This window comes from Dendrobium catenatum, unplaced genomic scaffold (genome assembly GCF_001605985.2).
Source record: "Dendrobium catenatum unplaced genomic scaffold, ASM160598v2 fragScaff_scaffold_133, whole genome shotgun sequence".
Lineage (NCBI taxonomy): Eukaryota > Viridiplantae > Streptophyta > Magnoliopsida > Asparagales > Orchidaceae > Dendrobium > Dendrobium catenatum.
In genome coordinates, this window is record NW_021318595.1 from 13,471,076 (window position 1) to 13,490,905 (window position 19,830).

The 19,830-nt window shown below is 34.5% G+C and overlaps 1 protein-coding gene across 5 annotated transcripts in view; it reads left to right on the top strand.

Moving 5' to 3' along the window:
* The window catches only part of LOC110114879 (protein FAM133), a 29,967-nt gene extending 10,885 nt beyond the window's left edge, over positions 1-19,082 (top strand). For 2 of the 5 annotated variants that reach the window (XM_028700282.1, XM_020847905.2), the window contains exons 3-4: positions 4,266-4,328; positions 5,959-7,042. In XM_028700282.1, coding sequence (XP_028556115.1) covers positions 6,033-6,773 — 741 coding nt within the window. In that variant the 5' untranslated portion in view covers positions 4,266-4,328; positions 5,959-6,032 and the 3' untranslated portion in view covers positions 6,774-7,042. Of the gene's footprint in view, positions 1-4,265; positions 4,329-5,958; positions 7,043-18,594 lie in introns of those variants that run through there. The other 3 variants (XM_028700284.1, XM_020847906.2, XR_003702827.1) reach the window with 2 other exon arrangements.
* Positions 19,083-19,830: the final 748 nt, after the last annotated feature.

Here is a 19,830-nt window from a genome sequence, read left to right on the forward strand (position 1 = left end):
GCTTTTCAAATGAAGACCTTAAATTAAGTTTGTTATATTTCCTAGGAACTTCTAGAGGAGAGGAAAAGTTTCAGAGAAGGTTCCATCATTATGTGTCAATCTCAACAATGGAAGGCCTAGGCATAGAGTGCAATAAGAGGAGTAAATTAAGAAAGATGCCAAATTCAAATTTCAAAATGATAGGGCAAATAGGCATGTGAAAATAAAGGCTAAACTAATGGAATAAAGTGGATATTTTATTTTTTATTCCAACATTTAAACTAAATATTAAAAAAAAGGCTAGCTATTAATGGAGAGATTCAAGGACATTTCTATTCATATTCCAACTTTCATTCACAAACCCTCCCTATTGTCTAACAACCTCATAAGGAGGATGATTTCGAATTCAAATTCATGGTTTATCAAGTTTAGTTGAGAATTATTCGATTTTAATTTGTATTTAGGCTTGAAAATCAATTGAATACCATACAATTCAATTGCAGAAATTAATTCCTCTCCTTTCTCTCCCAAACTGAGTCTCACCCTCCCTGCCTCCTCTAAAACCCAAGGCCTTCTTGGAAGAGTGATAAGGAGAAAACAAGGATGCTCAAGTTTTCAAGTTAAGGCAAAATATTCTAACAAAAAATCCTAACTTTCATCATTCTCTCAATTTTGGTCTTGGAAGGGAATAAATGATTAAATGCAAAAAATATTAATTGGGATTTTGATGATCATTTTTTTAGCAATCCATTCCATCAATTAAAATTGTGTTCAATTTGAGGCACAACTCGATTCAAGGTGGGACTCAGGTGCGTTGTGGCTTAAGCCTCGACCGTTCGTGTGAGGCTTACGTTTTTTATATACGGGGCGTACGCCTTGAGCTGGAAGGCCTCGAGGCGGAAGGTCTCGAGGTTGTTTGAGGCATCGCCTCGTTGTATTTTTTTCTTATTACACTAGTATAAGTTTTTGGGCGTTAGGGCGTAGTTGTTTTGACTGCTTCTTGTGTTTGTGTGAAGTTGAGCTTTGAAAGATAAGCCTCTCCGTCTCCTTTGGCAACAACACTTGTATCGAATCATTAAGGAGTTAACAATTTTTCTGCATTTTGAGCTCTTCTTCGTCTTCGACTGGTTCAGGTGGAGTAGAGTTCTGAATGAGACGATCTCTCGTTGCAGTGAAGGTCCTTTCTTCCTTTTCGAGCACTGTCTTGGCCTCACCTTCTTCGTGTGAAGTGGAGTTTTGAAAGAATTGTACACTCAGTGGGCTTCCTCTGCTTTTATCTTTCTTCATTTCGAGCTCTTCTTCGGCTTTGCTTGGGTCGTGTGAAGTATAGTTCTGAATGAGTCGATTTATCTGTCCCGACCTTGCTTGCTTTGTGTGAAATAGAGTTTCGAAAGACTCGTCTGAAAGCAATGTCTTCTGTGATCTTCCGTGATTTTACTAACTTGTCATCATTTTTTTGTCATTTTCAATCTTCCCTTATAATCTTTCAAATAAAATTTTGAGTAAAAATTACTATAATGCATAGGCTTGCCAAACCTTTTTTATTTTAATAATAGCATACTATTATTAGATGGCTGATTTTGAGGAAGTAGAGAGAAAAAGCCTCCGGGATCTTTAATTAAGATTTTAGATATCTGTTTCACCATCTTTGATTTCTCCAAGCTTCCTCAGTTAGATTTTGGCTGTCTTTTTCTCCAAGCTTCCTCAGTTGGATTTTGGATCTTCATTAAAATGTTTTAAATATGTATACTTTTTTAAAATATAGAATTTATTGATATTAAAATTTAATTGCTTTTAAATAATTTATTTGTGTATTGTATAGGAATAGAACATGAACTTATTAATAGAGATAAATGGTAGTAATTAAAAGAGAATTACATTTGCAGCAAAGAGATTAGTTCCAACTTATTGATTCAATGGGCTGCGAAATAGATTCTCTTTATACAGATATTGTTTAAACATAGTTCTAATTTTTTCAGACTACAGTTGAATAAAATAATATTATTGCTAGTTTAAAATCTGAACATATTTTATGATTGTCATCTGACAGATTGGTTTAATATTAATAAAAAAAATGTTTACAGACTATTTCCTTAATAAAAATCTGAAAATATTTTATGTTTGGTAATTTGAGGAAATTTGTAAGGTTGCAGCAAGTTGGAACTGAGGAATATTTAGAGTATTTACATATAAGAAGAAGAGTAGACTTACATTTATGATATTTAGAGTATGGATTTAGGAGTTATTACATGTCTTAAATATGATTTTTTACGCATTTTTTTTACAATGAATCATTGAAATGTCAAATGAAAATTGAAAAAAATTACATAATTTTTTCAGCCTTCTTTAAGCTAAAAGCTGAAAGAACCAAACATAAGTCCTCAGCTTCTTTGACTTTTCTTTTGCCATTTACCCTCGAGTTTTTGTGAGATTTGCAAAGTGCAAATAAAGAGGGCAAAAGTGCTTCTCATATGTATGTTGATATATGTCATAATTCTATGTTGGTAGGTTTTTTTTTTTTCAAGGGGATCATATTGCTTTTGATAATCTATGTTGGTAGGTGTACGTGTATGCCATCGATGTATGTTGATATATGCCATTAATCAATGATAACATGTATGAGTTAAGGTCCTGGATGTTATCATGTTAGATAAGGAGGTCAGTATAATATCAAAGATGATGGATGACGTTAAAAAGATTTGGGTTTAGATAGGAGTTGTAAGATTATCAATGTTCATTGCTCAAAAGCTTGAAAAAATAACTTGTAGAAAAGTTCTAGCAATTCCACCTCCATTTTAAGCCTTCGGGTCATACCAGAGTGTGGAAAAATATAATAAGTACCCAAGAGAACCACAACGACCTGACACATGATGATCCAGTAAGTACTTATGAGGTTCATTCTTAAGAAGGCAAATATGTTCTTTTGGTAGCAAAAGGAGTTGATCAATTAGAGGATGAAGATGAGATAAAGAACCACAACAAATTGCAATCTCTATCATTAAGCAAAATGATGAGGAGGAGATAATTGCTTATGAGGTAAAAATTATTGTTAGTCTACCTTTTTTGGTGCAAGATTCCCTCAAAAAATGGAGCTAAGATCAAGAGGATTGAGCCAAAGAACTCATGGGAGGCACTAATGAGTGTCTATAAGAGAATGTTGGTAACTTGTCATTATGGGTCATTCACATCAGATTGAAAGCTACAACACATTGTCAAGAGGATTTGCATCCCGACTCCAATTTGGGCTGATCAATTAACTCCTATAGATAAACCCAATCATGGGGGTGTCTATTTAAAGAGTTTGGACAAACTTCATCATCATGAATGACTATCCCTACGAATGAATCATCTACATTAGCAAAGATTACTAATATTGCTTGGGTTGAACACTTAGTTGTTTAGTTACATTTCATGAGTTAGCCATACCACTAGCAATCATTGGAAGGTCAATTACAAGTTTTATTCGTCATCTAACTAATACTAATTTGGTGGAAAAAAATAAGTTTAAAGTGTGGAGCTAGGATCTTGGAGGCTCTTCAAACCTACTCAGCTCAACTATAATTTAACAAGCCAAAAAAAAAAAAAAAAAAAAAAAAAAATGTATTTTCTTGAAGCTTCAAGAGGATTCAAGAAATTTTATGGGAGATTTTATCGTTTTTTGTATTTTCTTGAAGCTTCAAGAGGATTCAAGAAATTTTATGGGAGATTTTATCGAACACTAATCTCAACAAAATCTGCCTATATTAGTCAAAAAAGTGATATTGAATAGAAAAAAGAATACCAAATTTACATTCAAAATTAACTGGGGTTTCCGAGCACTAATAAAACCAAGGAGCCATTCTAGGAATTAAGGGGATATTTCAATTTTCATAACAAAAGATAATGAGATTATGAATCAATTCAAAATTTAAACCAAATCTCTTATAAATGAAAAACTGTAGTTGAATGAGAGGTTCAAAGTAGATCAAGATAACTCTCTAACTTGCACTCCACAATACCCTGTTCTCTTGGCCATCCACATCGTAAGAAAGATTGATTTGACCTCAAAATTCATGATTTATTCTATAGTTACAAATTATTATATTATAGTTTACATTATAAAAGTAGACCTTCAAGGTTTGTTTGAATATCAATTTAAATTTTCATTTATCATGTAATTTCTTTATAAAGTAATAAATGTCATAAAGTTAGTTTGTACCTAGGCTTGAAAGTCAATAGGATACATTTTAATTCAATTCAATTGGCAAGAAGGATTCTCATATTATTATTATGTTTTTATGTTTCAGCTAAGAAGCAGTTCCTGCACGGCTTAAAGGTTCAAAGGCACACTGTTTGCTTTTTAAGATAAGGTAAGCACGTTGAGCTCATTTCTTTTTCTTTGTGTTCTACGTTGCTTATTTGTTTTGATATACATAATGAGGTGCACTCCAGTAGGAATTAATAAAATTGGGTATTGTTTAGTTGATGTTGTGTTTAATAAATAAACCATGGAGACTATAAATTGTTTTAAATCCCTGTAAATCGTTGCTTCTATGATTTTGAATAAACAGGATTACCTAAGCTTGAGAAAATTTTCCATAATGCTTCTTTCTCTTATGATAATGCGCATGAAAGTTGGTTTAATTTTTAACGATGAAAGTTCTTTTATACTGGAAATAGAGTGTGTAGGTTTGTGCTTGTAATCGTAACTTTAATTCCTTTTTTATAATAGTTGAACCCCTTATTTGTATCATCCTTATATCTTAATTGTAATCATTTTGCATTAATTTGGTAGATAATGCCTTTATGGAATGATTTCAACCATTATTATTATTATTTTGTAGTTCTTTTCATTAATGCACAGCATTTATGTCTTTCCACACGAATGAGTTGGGAAAATTTTCTAAGCTAGTTTTACGTTATTTATGCTAATTCCCATTCTTAATGCTGATGGTCAATGTGTGGTGCAGAGGAAAAATTTTGGCTCACAATATCCCGAGTAAAATTTGTTTAAGATAGGTTTCAGAATCATTGGATTTTGTGGATTTGTTTTGAGATAAATTCTAATCACAAAACAAATCCATTATCTATGAGTTCCATTCTAAACCAAATTTAAACTGTAATGGGCATATCGTGTTTAATGGGGATATCGTGACCCACTTTTTTCTCCTGATTTATATATATAACATTCAACGAGGTTCTGAATCTGAATGCTGATTACATAGGCTATTCCTTGTGAATAATGCTTCTTTTGTTTTAGCACCAGGAAAACTCTTATATGATGTACGAATTACAGTATCTGTACTGATCTGTGGTGTATGATTAACATGATTATGTCTGTTATATCATTTCTTTTTTTTAAATAGAAATCATATCCAATGTTCTTTGTTAACAACAGTTTTTTTTTTTTTTAATTTAATTTTAAGGAGTATCTACATATGATATTTATTGATTTAAAGAAAGCATGTGATAAAGTTTTAAGAGAATTGCTTTGGAGGGTTCTAGAAAAGAAGGGAATTAATAATGTTTATATTCGAGTCATTAAGAATATGTATACAAGAGTTCTTACTAATGTTCAAATACAAGGTGTTTGACCAAGTATTCTTCTTTTTCAGTTGGATTACATCATGGATTAGCTTTAGGCCCATGTCTTTTTTGCTTTTATGGATGTTCTTACTTGACATTTGCAAGAGGTGAATACTTGATGGGATTATGACAGTAGGTGATTAAGACATAAAAAGAGTGCTCGTTTTAGATATATCGGGTTATTGTTTAAAGCGACGGTGAAATTGTTTTTTGTCAAAATATAAATAAAATAAATAAAAGCAGAAGATAAAAGAAAAACAACAAAAGTGATCCTAAGTAGCCCCTTTGTTAATAGTTTTATTCTCAGTTATTTAATAGTTTTATTCTCAGTTATGGTTTGTGAGATGAACTTCCTTGGAGTTTATTCCACAAATTTTGTGTTTCAAGAACTAAAATTGTTGTGTGTTTTGTGAGATGCACTTCCTTGCATCATTTCACCATAATGTAGGTGGTACATTTGTTTTGAATATCATCATCATCATCATCAAATGGATACGAAGAAGTTCATTCAGTTGGTCGAAGAGAAGAAGAAGAGAGTTTTGGAAAAGAAGGAAGCGCCTTTGAAATGGGAACAGAAGTTAGAAGCTGCATCCAAGGCAAAAGCTGATGCTGAAGCAAAGGTGAAGAAGAAGAAGAAGAAAAGGTGGAAGATGTCAGATACTGAAAACAGTGATGATGGCAGCAGGAAATCCTCAAAGAAGAGATGTAAAAAACAACGGAAGCATGACCACTCGGAGTCTTCAGGTGACAATGTGAAGGTGGAGAAGAAACACAGATATAGGTCAAGGAGGAGATTGAATAACGATAACAGTGATGATTATGAAGACACCGAGTCGGAGAGAGGAAGGAAGAAACATTCCAGCAAACACGGATATAAATCAAGCAGCAATCATCATTGCAAGCATCATCGCCGCCAGATGTCAAGCAGTGATGATGACTCTTCTCTTAATTCTTCTGATGATGAGAGAAAGATTGATGATGGAAGAAGTAAGCAGTCTCGCAGGTCATCAAGTGATGACTTGGTGTCGGATTTCAATGATCATCTTAAGAACAGAAACCAATCTGGAAGCAATTTGTCTGATGATGATCATCATCATCATCATCATGATTATTCTGATGAGAGAAAGATCCATGGAAGGAATGGAAGCAAGCACTCTCGCAGGCCATCAAGTGATGACTTGGTGCCGGGAGGCAAGAAAAAGTTTTCTGATGATGTGAGAGAGGAATAATAATAATAGTATTATGGCAAACCAAAAAACTTAAACTAGGCTGCCCCTGCCCATCTACATGATTATCAATAGCACGATGGGGATGATAGTGATCTTCTTGCAGGTATAGATGGCTTCAATTCATGAATCTGATAGCTGAATGATTGATTGTCTGATTATTCAACTTTCAATCTCTTACACGTTTGTCTGAACAATTTAGACATGTTAAGCACCACTTGGATCTTTGCCTTCCTTCATCTAACTTCTGATTATTATTTACGCTTTACTATATAAGTTGAATTAGCTTTCTTTTTATTTTAATGTTACGCACCCTCATAATTTAGTTCACATTTGAATGAAATTTAAAGTGCATGTTGAACAAGTGAATTAAATCTAATGAAATTGCTTAAACTTTTAAAAAATCATAAATCTCACGTAGTTAGCCATTTTGCCCTCTATAGATTCAGCTTGAGGACTACTACTTTCATATGCCTGTGAAATTAAGGCTTATGATAATTGACCTACAAATTTAAAAATTCACATAGAGGAGGAATCCATAGCGATTTTTTAGCATGTTTCTTAGTGTCAAAGGGCTGGTTAGACACGTCCATGATATGGTATATGTAGCTCTAATTGAATTTCTAAAGCATAGTTCCATTTATTTTAAAATTTCATTAAAAATCCTATGAAAGCTTTAATGAGTTCAAATTGTTAGAGTTTAATGCTTGGGTCAAAATTGAAGCATGCTTTGAATTTCAGGCCAATTCGATCCATTTGGTCTATCAATTAACAAACCCTAATTTCCCTTTCACAATTAATCTAGGAAATTCAATAAATTAAAAAAAAGGAAATTCAATAAATAAATTAGGGATGTAAATGTCACCTTATAATTAAAAAAAAAGAAATTCAATAAATAAATAATTAAAAAAAGGAAAAAAAGCAAATTCAATAGATGATATATATAAACTAAATTCTAAACATCGTAAAATCAATAAATCTATCAAAGAAAAATAAAAGCTCCATTAGAAAACTTCAAAAATAAAAATAATTAAAATCTAAATAAAATCTTATAAATAAATATTAAAAATTAAATACATTTTCATGTGGTTTTAAACTTCTTGGAATCTCATATTAAGTAATCCAGATGTTGAAGATTGTAAGATAGATGATCAGAGTTGATTTGGTACAAAAATAAAAATGTCCTAAATTCTTAAATAAATAATTATATAATAAAAGCTATTTTTTTAAAATTACAATTAAATAAAAATAAATCATAAAAATGTAAACTCAATAATATTGAACTTCAAATTAATAAAAGATTTTATGAAAATATTACGGAGGAATTATATCCACTGGTATTAGCGACGGTCTAACCAACGTATATTATGCCGGTCACTTAGCGGCGGGTTTCCGACGGATATTCCCCTGACAATTTTTTATGCGGAAAACCCGCCGGCAATGCCATCGATTTTTCTAAAGCCGACGGTAACTTCTGATGGAAAATGTACTGGAAGTTTCCGATCTGTCAGGTTACTTAAACACGACAAAATGTTTCCGAAAAATACCTTGTTTTCCTCCCAACACTATTCATGATCATCTTCCTACTCATTTCTTTTCTACTTTTCGCTCCCAGTCACATGAGATGCCTCCCGCCTCCATCGCCTTCGTGTACACCACTTCGTTGTCATCATTTGCCACCTTAGTCGTCAAAATCATAAGTTTCTGCTATTAGCCCTTTTTTTTCTTTGGCCATAGAGGTTCTCGGTGGACATTTGTAAGATATTGTACCATAGTGTGTGCATTTTATTGATATATTCTTCTTGTGGTAAGACTAGATAGGGAGTTGGTGGTGAAATAGATTTGAATATAATTAGTAGAATTCAAGTTTGAAGGTCAAAGTGGAGGAATGTGTTGTGCTTATTGTGTGATAAAAAATTCCCCTAAAACTTAGGGGAAATTCTATAAGATGTGGTGAGACCTACAATGATTTATGGTGTAAATTGTTGGTCATTAAAAGAGAAGCATAACATTATGTTAAGTGTTTGCAGAGATGAGAATGCTCATGAGTGAGAGAGTCGTCTTCGATGGTTTGGTCACATAAAATGACGCCTTCCTGATGACCAAATTAGGAAAGTAGAGGTATTAGATTTTGCTTATGTTAATAAAGGTAGCGGTAGACCTGAAAAGACTTGGATATTTGTGACACAGGAAGAGTGTTTGCAAATGACACAAAATGATTGCTTCACAAACGACAAATATTGCTACATAATTTCGTAGGAATTTCATCGGTAAATTTGCCGGAAATATCTCTTGTGGAATAATTCCGCCGGAACAAAGTTTTTGATGCTCGTTTTATCATTGACTAAATTTCTATCAGAAATCTATCATAAATGCACACTTTTCGATGGAATTTCTCATTTTTTACTGGATCTGTGCTACATGTAATATAAGTTTTTCCTGTATTATGTGTGCCTCAGTACCTGTGGGGAAAATTGTATTTTCACATAGGTACCCCCTTGAATGCAAGATTGAAGACTACGGCTGTGGTGTCACTCGATACCGATCGTGCACATCTTTCTTGACATGGAGGGTAGGCCAAGAATCTTGAAATTTCCCATAAACATGAGAGATGATGAGAGACTGACAGATTTTTTATTGACAGGGGACCTGAACCTAAACAAAGAAATAGGGGATAAAGCTTGAATTTGATATTGAACAAATAATGACAAAGGAGATATGAACTAGTTGCAAGTAAATGCATAAGAAAAACTGGCTATACCAATAGACTACCGCTGGAAAAGTGACTCATATAGCTGACCCCATGTACTAGGATAAAGGCTTTGATGTTTTTGTTAATTTGTTGACCTACTAATTAGATTTAAATGATAATTAATACCATTCAATTTATAAATCAATTTAAATTCAATCTATTTTGTTTTAATAGATGTTACTCCAATCTCTAATATCTTCATATTATATGTTCGTCAAATTCTTTATATTTTGGATATTAAAAATCAAAGATGTTGGATGGATAATCAATTGGAACAAGGTCAAAATACATTAACATATGAGTTTATTAATGGGCTAAATGTTTTTCTTCCAGATAGTCTGTCAATTGCATAGCTTCATCTTAGATGAAAAGTTTTGATGATTATGATCTAAACATAAAAATCAAGTGCACCTCACACCAAATGACGTAATTATTGATCTATATCACATAGGGTTTATGCCAAATATTAGTATTTGGACTTCTCATGGTGAGATGAGCCATATTTTGATTCTCGATGCGGCCCATCTACCAGTTCTCATATAGCCGAGAAAGAAAATATCTAATCTCTTAAGGACTTAGTTTATGATGTAACTAGGGTACAATTTGAACAAAATACAAAAGAGTCATCAAATAAGGAGACACATAATTTTTATGATTTGTTGCATACTACCAAAAACTAATTTGAAAGGGGTGCACCACTTACTCAGAGTTATCTATTGTTATAAAAATGTTAAGCATCAAAATAAAATATAATATTTCACATGAAGGTTTTAATCAATTCGTTGGACTGTTTAAGAAAATCAACCTAACAAAGAACATAATTTCTATTGATTTATATCAGACTAAGAAGTTGATTTTTAAACATAGTTTAACATATATATAAAAAATTGTTATATCATTAGATACATGTTATACTATAAAGATGATTTACCATAATTTGTATGACATAATTACAATGCACAAAGATTTAAACTAATATTTGGGATGAAAAGATAGCTAAATGATATACCACTTAGTAGGATATTTTACTTATCCATAATTCTTAGACTACAATGGTTATATGCATCCATGAGATTTGTTACATATATGAGATGACATAATGAATACATCTCATAAGAAGATATTATTATGCATCTGTTAGAAGTAGAGGTCTGGAAGCACTTTGATCATATTCATCCTACCATCGCCATAGAATTAAGAAATGAAAAATTAGGTTTATGCGTAGATGATTTTACTTCATTTAGCCAATCTGCTTCACCTTATTCATACTGGTATGTGATACTCACCATTTAAAATCTTCTTCCAGAGTAATGCATGACTACAGCTTATATATTTTTGATGTTGATCATTTTAGAGCCATATAATACAAAAATAAAGATTGATATATCCTTGTAACCTTTAATCGATGATTTAAATTTATTATGAGAAGAAAGAGTAAGTAAACATGACATCTTCACCAAACAAAACTTCATAACGAGGGCATCATTACTTTGGACAATTGGTGACTTTCTTGTATATGATATGCTTTCAGGTTAGAACACTTCTAGCAAGTTAGCTTGTCCATATTATATGGAATTTATAAAGTCATTCACTTTAAGGCATGAATGGAAGAACAATTGTTTTGACTGCCACTGCATGTTCTTACCTACAGGTTATTCTTTCAGGCAAAATAAAGATATCATTACTAAACATAAAATGGTGATGTCGTAGTCTCCTCTTATATTAATTAGTGAAAAAATATTAAAAAGAGTAAGGTTCATAGCCACAAGGAAATAGCTTGACAAATATCTAAAGTTCATTCATTTTAGAGTTGAAGGATGGTGGAAATAAAAACTTCTCAAACCCAAAGCTCCATTCACCTTGATATTAGAGCATAGACGAGCAGTTTGTGAATTGGTGCAAATTTTATAGGTATCTGATAAATATTATTCCAATCTTAATAGATGTATTGAAATAAAATATGAGAGATTATTTGAATTAAAAAGTCATGACTGTCATATCTTCATGCAATATCTATTACCAACTACGTTTAGTTTTTTTTATCAGATCTAATTTTAAAGCCCTCGATCGAGCTAAGTATATTATTTAAGTATTTATGCTCCTCAAAATTGAATGTAGAGCACTTGGTGAAGATAGAGCAGTATATTCTTTCTATTTTATGTAAACTTGAGAAGATATTTTCTCCAGCATTTTTTTGACTCTATCGAGCATCTACCCGTGCCTGTACCATATGAGGCAATAGTTGGTGGACTTGTTCAGTATTGATAAATTTATCCTTTTGAGTTTAAATAAATTTAAGAAGATAATTAAGAATAAAGCACTTCCTTAAGGCTTAATTTGTGAAGCATATCTAATATATGAGACAACCTAATTTTACTTGTACTACCTTGACATAGCGTCATAATCAACTAGGAGTAATGCAACTCAAAATCTAGGCCATATAGATTCATGTAAATCCTAAAATATATCTATATTCAACAAAAGTGGTGAGCCCGTAGGTGCCAACATAATGTACTATTTGACTGATAAAGAGATAAGAGCTACCATATTATATGTCTTGCTTAATTGTGATAAAGTTGTGCCATATCTCATGTAAGTATGATTTAGCATGTTCATATATTTGTTACCCATAAATCATAACTATTTAAATTTATATGAGTTTTATTAATGATTTGAGTATATCAGTATCAGTAGAGGTCCAAAAGATAGTAGAAAAAAGAATTCCCAAATTGGTTAAAAAATATGATATATATTTTAACTATTCATTTCTAATAATTTATTTTAATTAGTTAACACAGTAGTCAATAAACATGCTACCAATATACTAGCATTTGATCATCCAATTAGGTCCACACTCAAGGTAGTGATTTGTAGTATAAAGGACTACTAGATCTAGTTTGGGGACTGAATATATTAGTAAAATGTTAGCCAATTTTTTTTGTTAATGGATATAAATTTTAATAATGGTTGTTGGTATTCAAGTTTGATTAAATTCAACATTATGATCTCACTTGTAGGACTTTGGAGACGTTGCCCTCTCAGCTTTGTCACTTGAGTATCTAGTAGGCTTAGAGTTTCATGTCCCTCCTCTAGAGATAACTATTATTTATTTAGAGATAAATGTATCATTATTTGTTAGGGGTGATATCCTTGTTGTTTTTATGAAGTTCCTAGATATTCTAAGTTGCTAGTTTAATTTTAAATTTTCATTTGTTGTCGTATAACTCTAATAGACTTTATTTATTATTCATGATGATATTAACATATATAAAGCTAGCATTACCTTAATTAATTATTATATAACCTCTTATACATTTAAATCATGTGATAACAAATTTAATTCATGATTGCTATCTCTGTTAAATGCAATAGCCAGTATATTTGCAAGTCAAACAACACATGAAAATTTGCTTATAAAAAACAGAAAACTATATACATGTGTGTAATTGTATGTAGATTAGTATAATTAGAGGTGCCAATATTTGACACGACCAAAAAATCCAACTCAAACCTGACCCAAAAATGTTGGGTGTCAACCTGTTTATCAAAAGGGTTGGGTATGGGTTCAACAAACCGGCCCGTTTCAAAAATCGAGTCGGGTTCGAGTTGACTCGAAAAATCGAGAATGACTCAGAGTAGACCCGATGAGCCACTGTAAATGATATCAGATTTCAGAAATCCTGCAGGCCGCACTACTGCATGCTAGCTCTGCACGGACCCGTCGTCATCGTTCGCCTCTCTACACCGCTCCGCCATCGCTTCGCCATCCGCTTCTCTTGTGACCTAGTTGTCTGCTTCTCCGCACGGCCTCGCCCTGCCCAATGATGTTCGACTCCAAAACCATCACCTCCTTCGATGATCGTCAGTTCTGCCAAGTGCTAACCCGCCACCGGAAACCAACACCTCCTTTGACGACGTTCCTTTCGGAGGGACAACGACGGGTTGGCAAGTTGTGTCGGGTTGACCTGGGTCCGAAGCGGATCGGGTTCCGTTTTTAAAAATGGGTCGTGTTCAGGTCGGGTGAATATAAGTCAGTTCTGTTTCGGGTTAGAATCGAACCCGACACGTAATATGAATTTGACAATCCTATGTATAATGTTATTAAAATTAGGCTAGCTAGGCCGATGGGCCCATAGAGTGACAACTCTATGCAAAATCATTAGATTTTCTTTGGTTGACGTTTTTATCTTCTGAGTGATAAGTATTTGACAAACCGATTAAATTTATATACTTATAAATATATAAATATATAAATAGATATGATTGAAAATAATTACTAAAGTATCAGGTTAATGTGTGATGATATGTACTGTGGTTACTTTTGAAAACTTAAGTGTTGTAGGAACCATGGCACTTTTTTTTTTTCAAATTTGAATTGCTTTTGATGCCATATGTCATTGTTGCTTTGATATATTGATGATAAGTTGCTACTCTTAACTTTTTATTATTCATATTGAATGTCTGATTTCTTTTGTCTTTTATGTTTTAATAAATATTAGTTATTTGTTGGGTTTGAGTTATCAAACTCATTCGCTTTTATCTCAATAGAAAATTTATCGAGAGTAAGATATATTTAGTATCTTTATATTTTATAGCAGATTATTATGCATTTGAATTTGAGAATTGTGTAATTTCATTTTTATTGCTATTCCTTCAAACTTATTTTACTTGTAGGAGTCATATTGGCTTGATAGTGTTATTTAAATGTACAATAATGAAATGAAAGTTCGGCTTCTTTTTTGTTAATTAGTTTTATATATTCATAAAGCGTTTTGCTCTGTTAGGGTTTTGGCGCCGCCTTAGCCCTTACGCTTCCTCTCGCCTTTTGCTCCTCCTTCATGAGGAGGAGCTCCTCTCCCTCTCATGGCTTCTACCTCTTTTTCCCTCACCGATTTCCCTCCACTCCCTGGTTTGGTGGCCCTCTCTGCTTCGGTCCCTTCCCATCTTAACTTCATCTCCAATCTTACCAACCATGACCTGGTTGCAAATAGCTTCTCTATTTCTTTCATCAATCCCTTGCCTAGAGTTCCCTTCTCTATTGCTGACCTTGACCTTGGAGTGCCAGACTGGAGTTATTCACTGGTGGGTTACTCGGTTGGACCAAGGCTGATATACATGAGCCTGCAGAATGCGATCAAAAAGGTTTGGAACTTGAAAGGTTCGGCAGAACTTATATCGTTTTTAACGATGGTTTCTTTTTGTTTAAATTTTCCTCCCCCGAAGATTTTGAGGAAGTTTGGACTGGTGGTCCGTGGTTCTTCTTCGGGAGGCCTTTCATCCTTTAGAAATGGACACCAAAATTTAAACCCAAGAGGGATGAATGCAACTCTATTCCCATATGAATTAAGATAGTAGATCTTCAGTAAGCTATGTGGAACCCTCTGGGTATTTCTAAAATTGCCAGTTTTTTCGGGCATCCTCTGGCGGTGGACTCTCTCACTGCGCGAAAAACTCATTTAACATATACTCGTGTATGTGTTTTGGTTACAAACAATTCTTCTTTCCCTAATGAGATTCTTATTTCTATGGATGGGGAGGATATGGCTTTGCAAGTTATTTACGATTGGAAACTAGTTCCTTGCAACTGTTGTGGTTCACTCGTTCATCCTTCGAATTTGCATCACAAGAAGTCGTAGCCTAAACCCCCGATTAGACTCAGAATAAGGGAAGGAGTTCCAATCACGCTCGGCCTCAACTACTTCCCCCTAAGGCTCCAGCTCTTCTGCCTCTTCTGTTGTCCTTGCCAATGCCAGTACACCAATTCCTGCTACAAACCATTCCACCGAAAATGAGAATCCTCCACTTCCTGATACCTCCACAGCTCTAATTCCTGATTCCTCCACTGCTCAAACCTTGCCGCTGGATATTCCTCAATCCATCCCAATTCCTCTGAACCCTGTTTTTGATGCCCATCTGGAAGACCCAATCCCAAACTTAAACTCCCCTTTGGATGAAGCTCTTTCAGCTGAGCAACCTATCAAAACTCAGGATGAAAACAATCAATCCAATTCTCCTCAGTGTCCTCATTTCTTTATTTGAGCGCATTCGCCAGAAATCTAATGTTTCGACCTCTCCCAATAAATTTTCTGCCTTGCAGGCTGACGACCAGTCGGATCATGTTTATGAGGCTAATTGCTCATCCACTAAACATCATTTTGATGACATCCCTGACAAGGGGCAATCTCAAAAATTCCAACATGCCAAGTCCACGAGATCTAAAGGTGCTAAGAAAGCACAACATCCCAACAAATCCAAATGATCATTCCTTCTATTGGGTGCTGGAACACTCGTCGTTTTAACAAACCTGAAAAAGTTCTCGCTGTTAAGAACTTAAGTTGCCAGTCATCTTCTTGACATGATTTGTATACTTGAACCTAAAGTCTCCTCTTCTTCTCTCGCTGACCCTTGGTTCACTAAGACTCATCAAATTTTTTCCTAATGAACATAGATGTAATAATTTCAATCTTTCCTCTTATGGGTGTATTTGGTTGAAATAGAATTCCTCTTCCATCAGCTTCAACCCGATTATCTCTACCTCTCAATTCATCCATGGTACCCTCCTTTATGGAGCCCTTCCCCCCATCTTCCTTTCTGTGATTTATGTGGCTAACTCCCCTTATGAGGATCTCCTATGTGGCAACAACTTTTGGATTTGACTGAGACTATCTCCTCCCCTTGGATCGTTATGAGAGATTTTAACTATTTTCGAAATCCTAAAGACAAATCGGGGGGCAATCCGACGCATTCCAGCAGATTGGGAGAACTTAATAATTAGGTTTTTAACACTGTCATAATTGATTTAAAATATGTTGGCTTGCAATACACTTGGTTTAATGGCCTGGTGGATGACCCTATACACATTAAGCTAGACCGAATGCTTGTGAATCAAAGGTGGCTTGAAAATTTTCCCTCTTCTTATTACAAAGTGCTCCCTCCAATCTGCTAGGATCATTCCCCTTTACTTCTTTTTTCGGGTGGCAATTTTCCTAATGTTAGCAGATTTCAATTTAAAGACTTTTGGATCAAATTGGATGGGTTTTGGGATGTTCTTATCTCCTCCTTTGCCACTCATCATGATGGTAGCCCCATCTCCAACCTCTATGGAAAGCTTCAAACCCTCAAGTTTCATCTTAAATAGAAAAACTGGAACAATGATCACTTCATAAAGTCTAAATTGGTGGATCTTTGTCAGAAGCAAAAAATATGTATTGAGCAAATTCATTGTAATCCTTTATATTACAACCTCAATGCTTACCTGAAGGACATTAATGCCAACATCTCTTTGTTGCATGGGGCTTGGAGTTCTTGGATTATTCAACGTGCTAAGGCTAAGTGGTTATGCAATGGGGAGGATGATTTGGGCTTCTTATACGCCCGCATTAAAACCAGAGCCAATTCGTCTAAGATCAAAGAAATTGCTACGGAAGAAGGACACTTTTCTTCCCCTAATGATATAACTAAGGCCATTATTGAGCATTTTAGGAAATTATATAATCCTATGATTCATTTTGACAATACTAAGATGATTTTTCCAAAGGGGGACACAAAAACCCATTCACCTCATTGCTACTTTAATTGCTACAGTTTCGAATTCAGAAATTAAACAAGTTGTTTTTGATGGACCTTCTTCTTCCTCTCCTGGATCGGATGGTTTCACCTTTGAGTTTTTCAAGGGGGCTTGGGAGGTCATTGGTTTTCATGTGACCAATGTGGTTAAAAATTTCTTTTCAGTTGGTCACCTTATTAGGTGTGCTAAAGCAACTGCCATCACCCTCATCCCCAAAAACCAGCAAGCCACTAATATTTCTTATTACCGTCTAATTTCTCTTTGTAATGTATTTTATAAGATTATTGCAAAGATCCTTGAAAATAGGCTTAAATGTGTCATGCCACACATTATCCATAAAAGTCAAGCTGGGTTTATTTCTAAGAGAATCTCCACGGATAATATCATTTTGGCTAATGAGATTTTGAATGACTTTAATGGATCCTCTTCCAAGAAGTTCTTCTGTGCTAAACTGGATATTCAGAAAGCATTTGGCTCGGTCTCTTGGGACTTCCTTATCTCTAGAATGCGGGATAAAGGCAAGGCTTCCCTGAAAAATTCATCCCTTGGATTAAAAGCTGTATTTATGAGGCCCCTTTTCAGTTTGTATCAATGGGGCTCTCTAGGGATATTTTACTTCTGCCTCCGGGTTAAGACAAGGCTGCCCCTTGTCCCCTCTGCTCTTTGCGATTGTCATGGATGCATTTTTCTGCTCTTTGGATGAAAGGCCTTTTACTGGTATCACTTACGACACTTATTTTCTTAAACATCTTTTATATGCGGATGACGTACTTGTTTTTGGATCTGCCACCATTGCTAATGCTTGGGATTTATCAAAGTTTTTAAAGGAGTTTGGCATTGCGTCAGGCCTTCACGTCAACAACGCCAAATGTTCTATCTTGTTCTCCAACAATACTATTTTGGCTAACAACATCTCCAATATTTTGGGTTTTACTCATACTGATCACTTGTTCAAATACCTGGGCCTTCCCATCTCCACCAAAAAGCTTAAATCTACTCACTTCCAACCACTAATGAGTAGAATTTATACTCTACTTGATGGTTGAAAAGTCAAAATTTTCTCTTTTGCAGGTCGCATCCAATACTTAAGATTTACTATTGCTAATACACTGGCCTATTGGATTAGGGGCGCTATCATACCTAAATCTTGCATTAAAAGCATTGACAGACTATGTTCTTGATTTCTTTATCATAGCTCTATTGAGGGAAAGAAGCTACCCCTGGTAGCTTGACACAACACCTGCTTACCCACTAGCCTTGGTGGCCTTGGGATTTTGAATATTCAATCGCTATATCATGGTTTTGGCTACTCCTTCATTTGGAGAATGTACAATACTAAGTCTCTGGTGTTTGATTGGCTTAAACATAAATATACTACCCCCTGGAAGCCTTTTCCTTCCAAAAGCTCTAAATTCTGGAAATTCATTCATGGCATTGTTGGGAAAATAAAAAATGATATTAAACTTGTGGTTTCACCTGATGACTGCTTTCTCTCATTTTTTTAGGATCCCTGGGTTAACGGGAATCGGTTGGCTGATTTCCGCCCCTCTTCACCTGGGTTACCTGATGACATTAGGTCCTACACTAGTGGGAAGGCATGGTGCATTCCGAGCAACTTTCCTCACTGGATTAAACATTTGATACTTGCTATTCCTCTTCAGGAGCCTTCCACCGCCCCTTTATCCTAGAGGAAATATAATAATCCTACTTTTAAAACTTTTAGACTGCATTATTTTGATGAAGTGCCTAATGTGGTGTGGGCTAAATTTGTTTGGCACAAACAGGCTGCTCTTAGATTCTCATCTTACGCCTGGCTTTTGTTTAAGAATAGATTAAAAACGGGTGATGTATTAGCCAAGAGGAACATTTTCATTCACTCGTCTTGCCCTCTATGCCTGCGGGAAACTGAAAGCAGTGCTCATTTATTCTTTCTTGTGATTTCTCTTTTGGTGTTCTCTCCAACCTTCTTCCGATTTTGAATGGTTTGCTCTTTAGACCTTCTCTTCTGCAGCTTTTTGAATTTTTGGAAGAGATTTGCACTTTTAGTGCTGCTGAAATTTTTTTTTTTTTGTTATTTTATTAATTGTTGCGTAATCTACTACTTATGGAGAGAAAGAAATGAGTGAAGATTCACTGGCTCTCAAAATTCACACTATGAGGTGGGTAAGCAGATCGTTTTGGCCATCAGTCACAAAGTCTCGAATTGGAAATCCCGTGATGAGTTTCCGACGTGCTTTGCTGGCAGAGGCTTGTTGGATTATGATGAACGGGGCCCGCCAGTTGCCCTCTGGATGGCCAATCTCTACAGCTCGACTGGTTTTGCGTTTTGGCCAATCTCTGGAGAATTATTAACATTTATTATATAAATAATTTTAAGCAACAATTAAACCATCATACTAATAACCTAATCTTTCAATCAATACATTATTCAATCAAATTTTCACAACCTTGATCATATCTAACATCTAAATGATGATCTTATTTTTTTAAATCAAAATGATATGGGATCCCAGAAATGCTAATAAGATTCATCTGTACGGTGCATTCCGAGCAACTTTCCTCACTGGATTAAACATTTGATACTTGCTATTCCTCTTCAGGAGCCTTCCATCGCCCCTTTATGCTAGAGGAAATATAATAATCCTGCTTTTAAAACTTTTAAACTGCATTATTTTGATGAAGTGCCTAATGTGGTGTGGGCTAAATTTGTTTGGCACAAACGGGCTGCTCTACTTCATCAG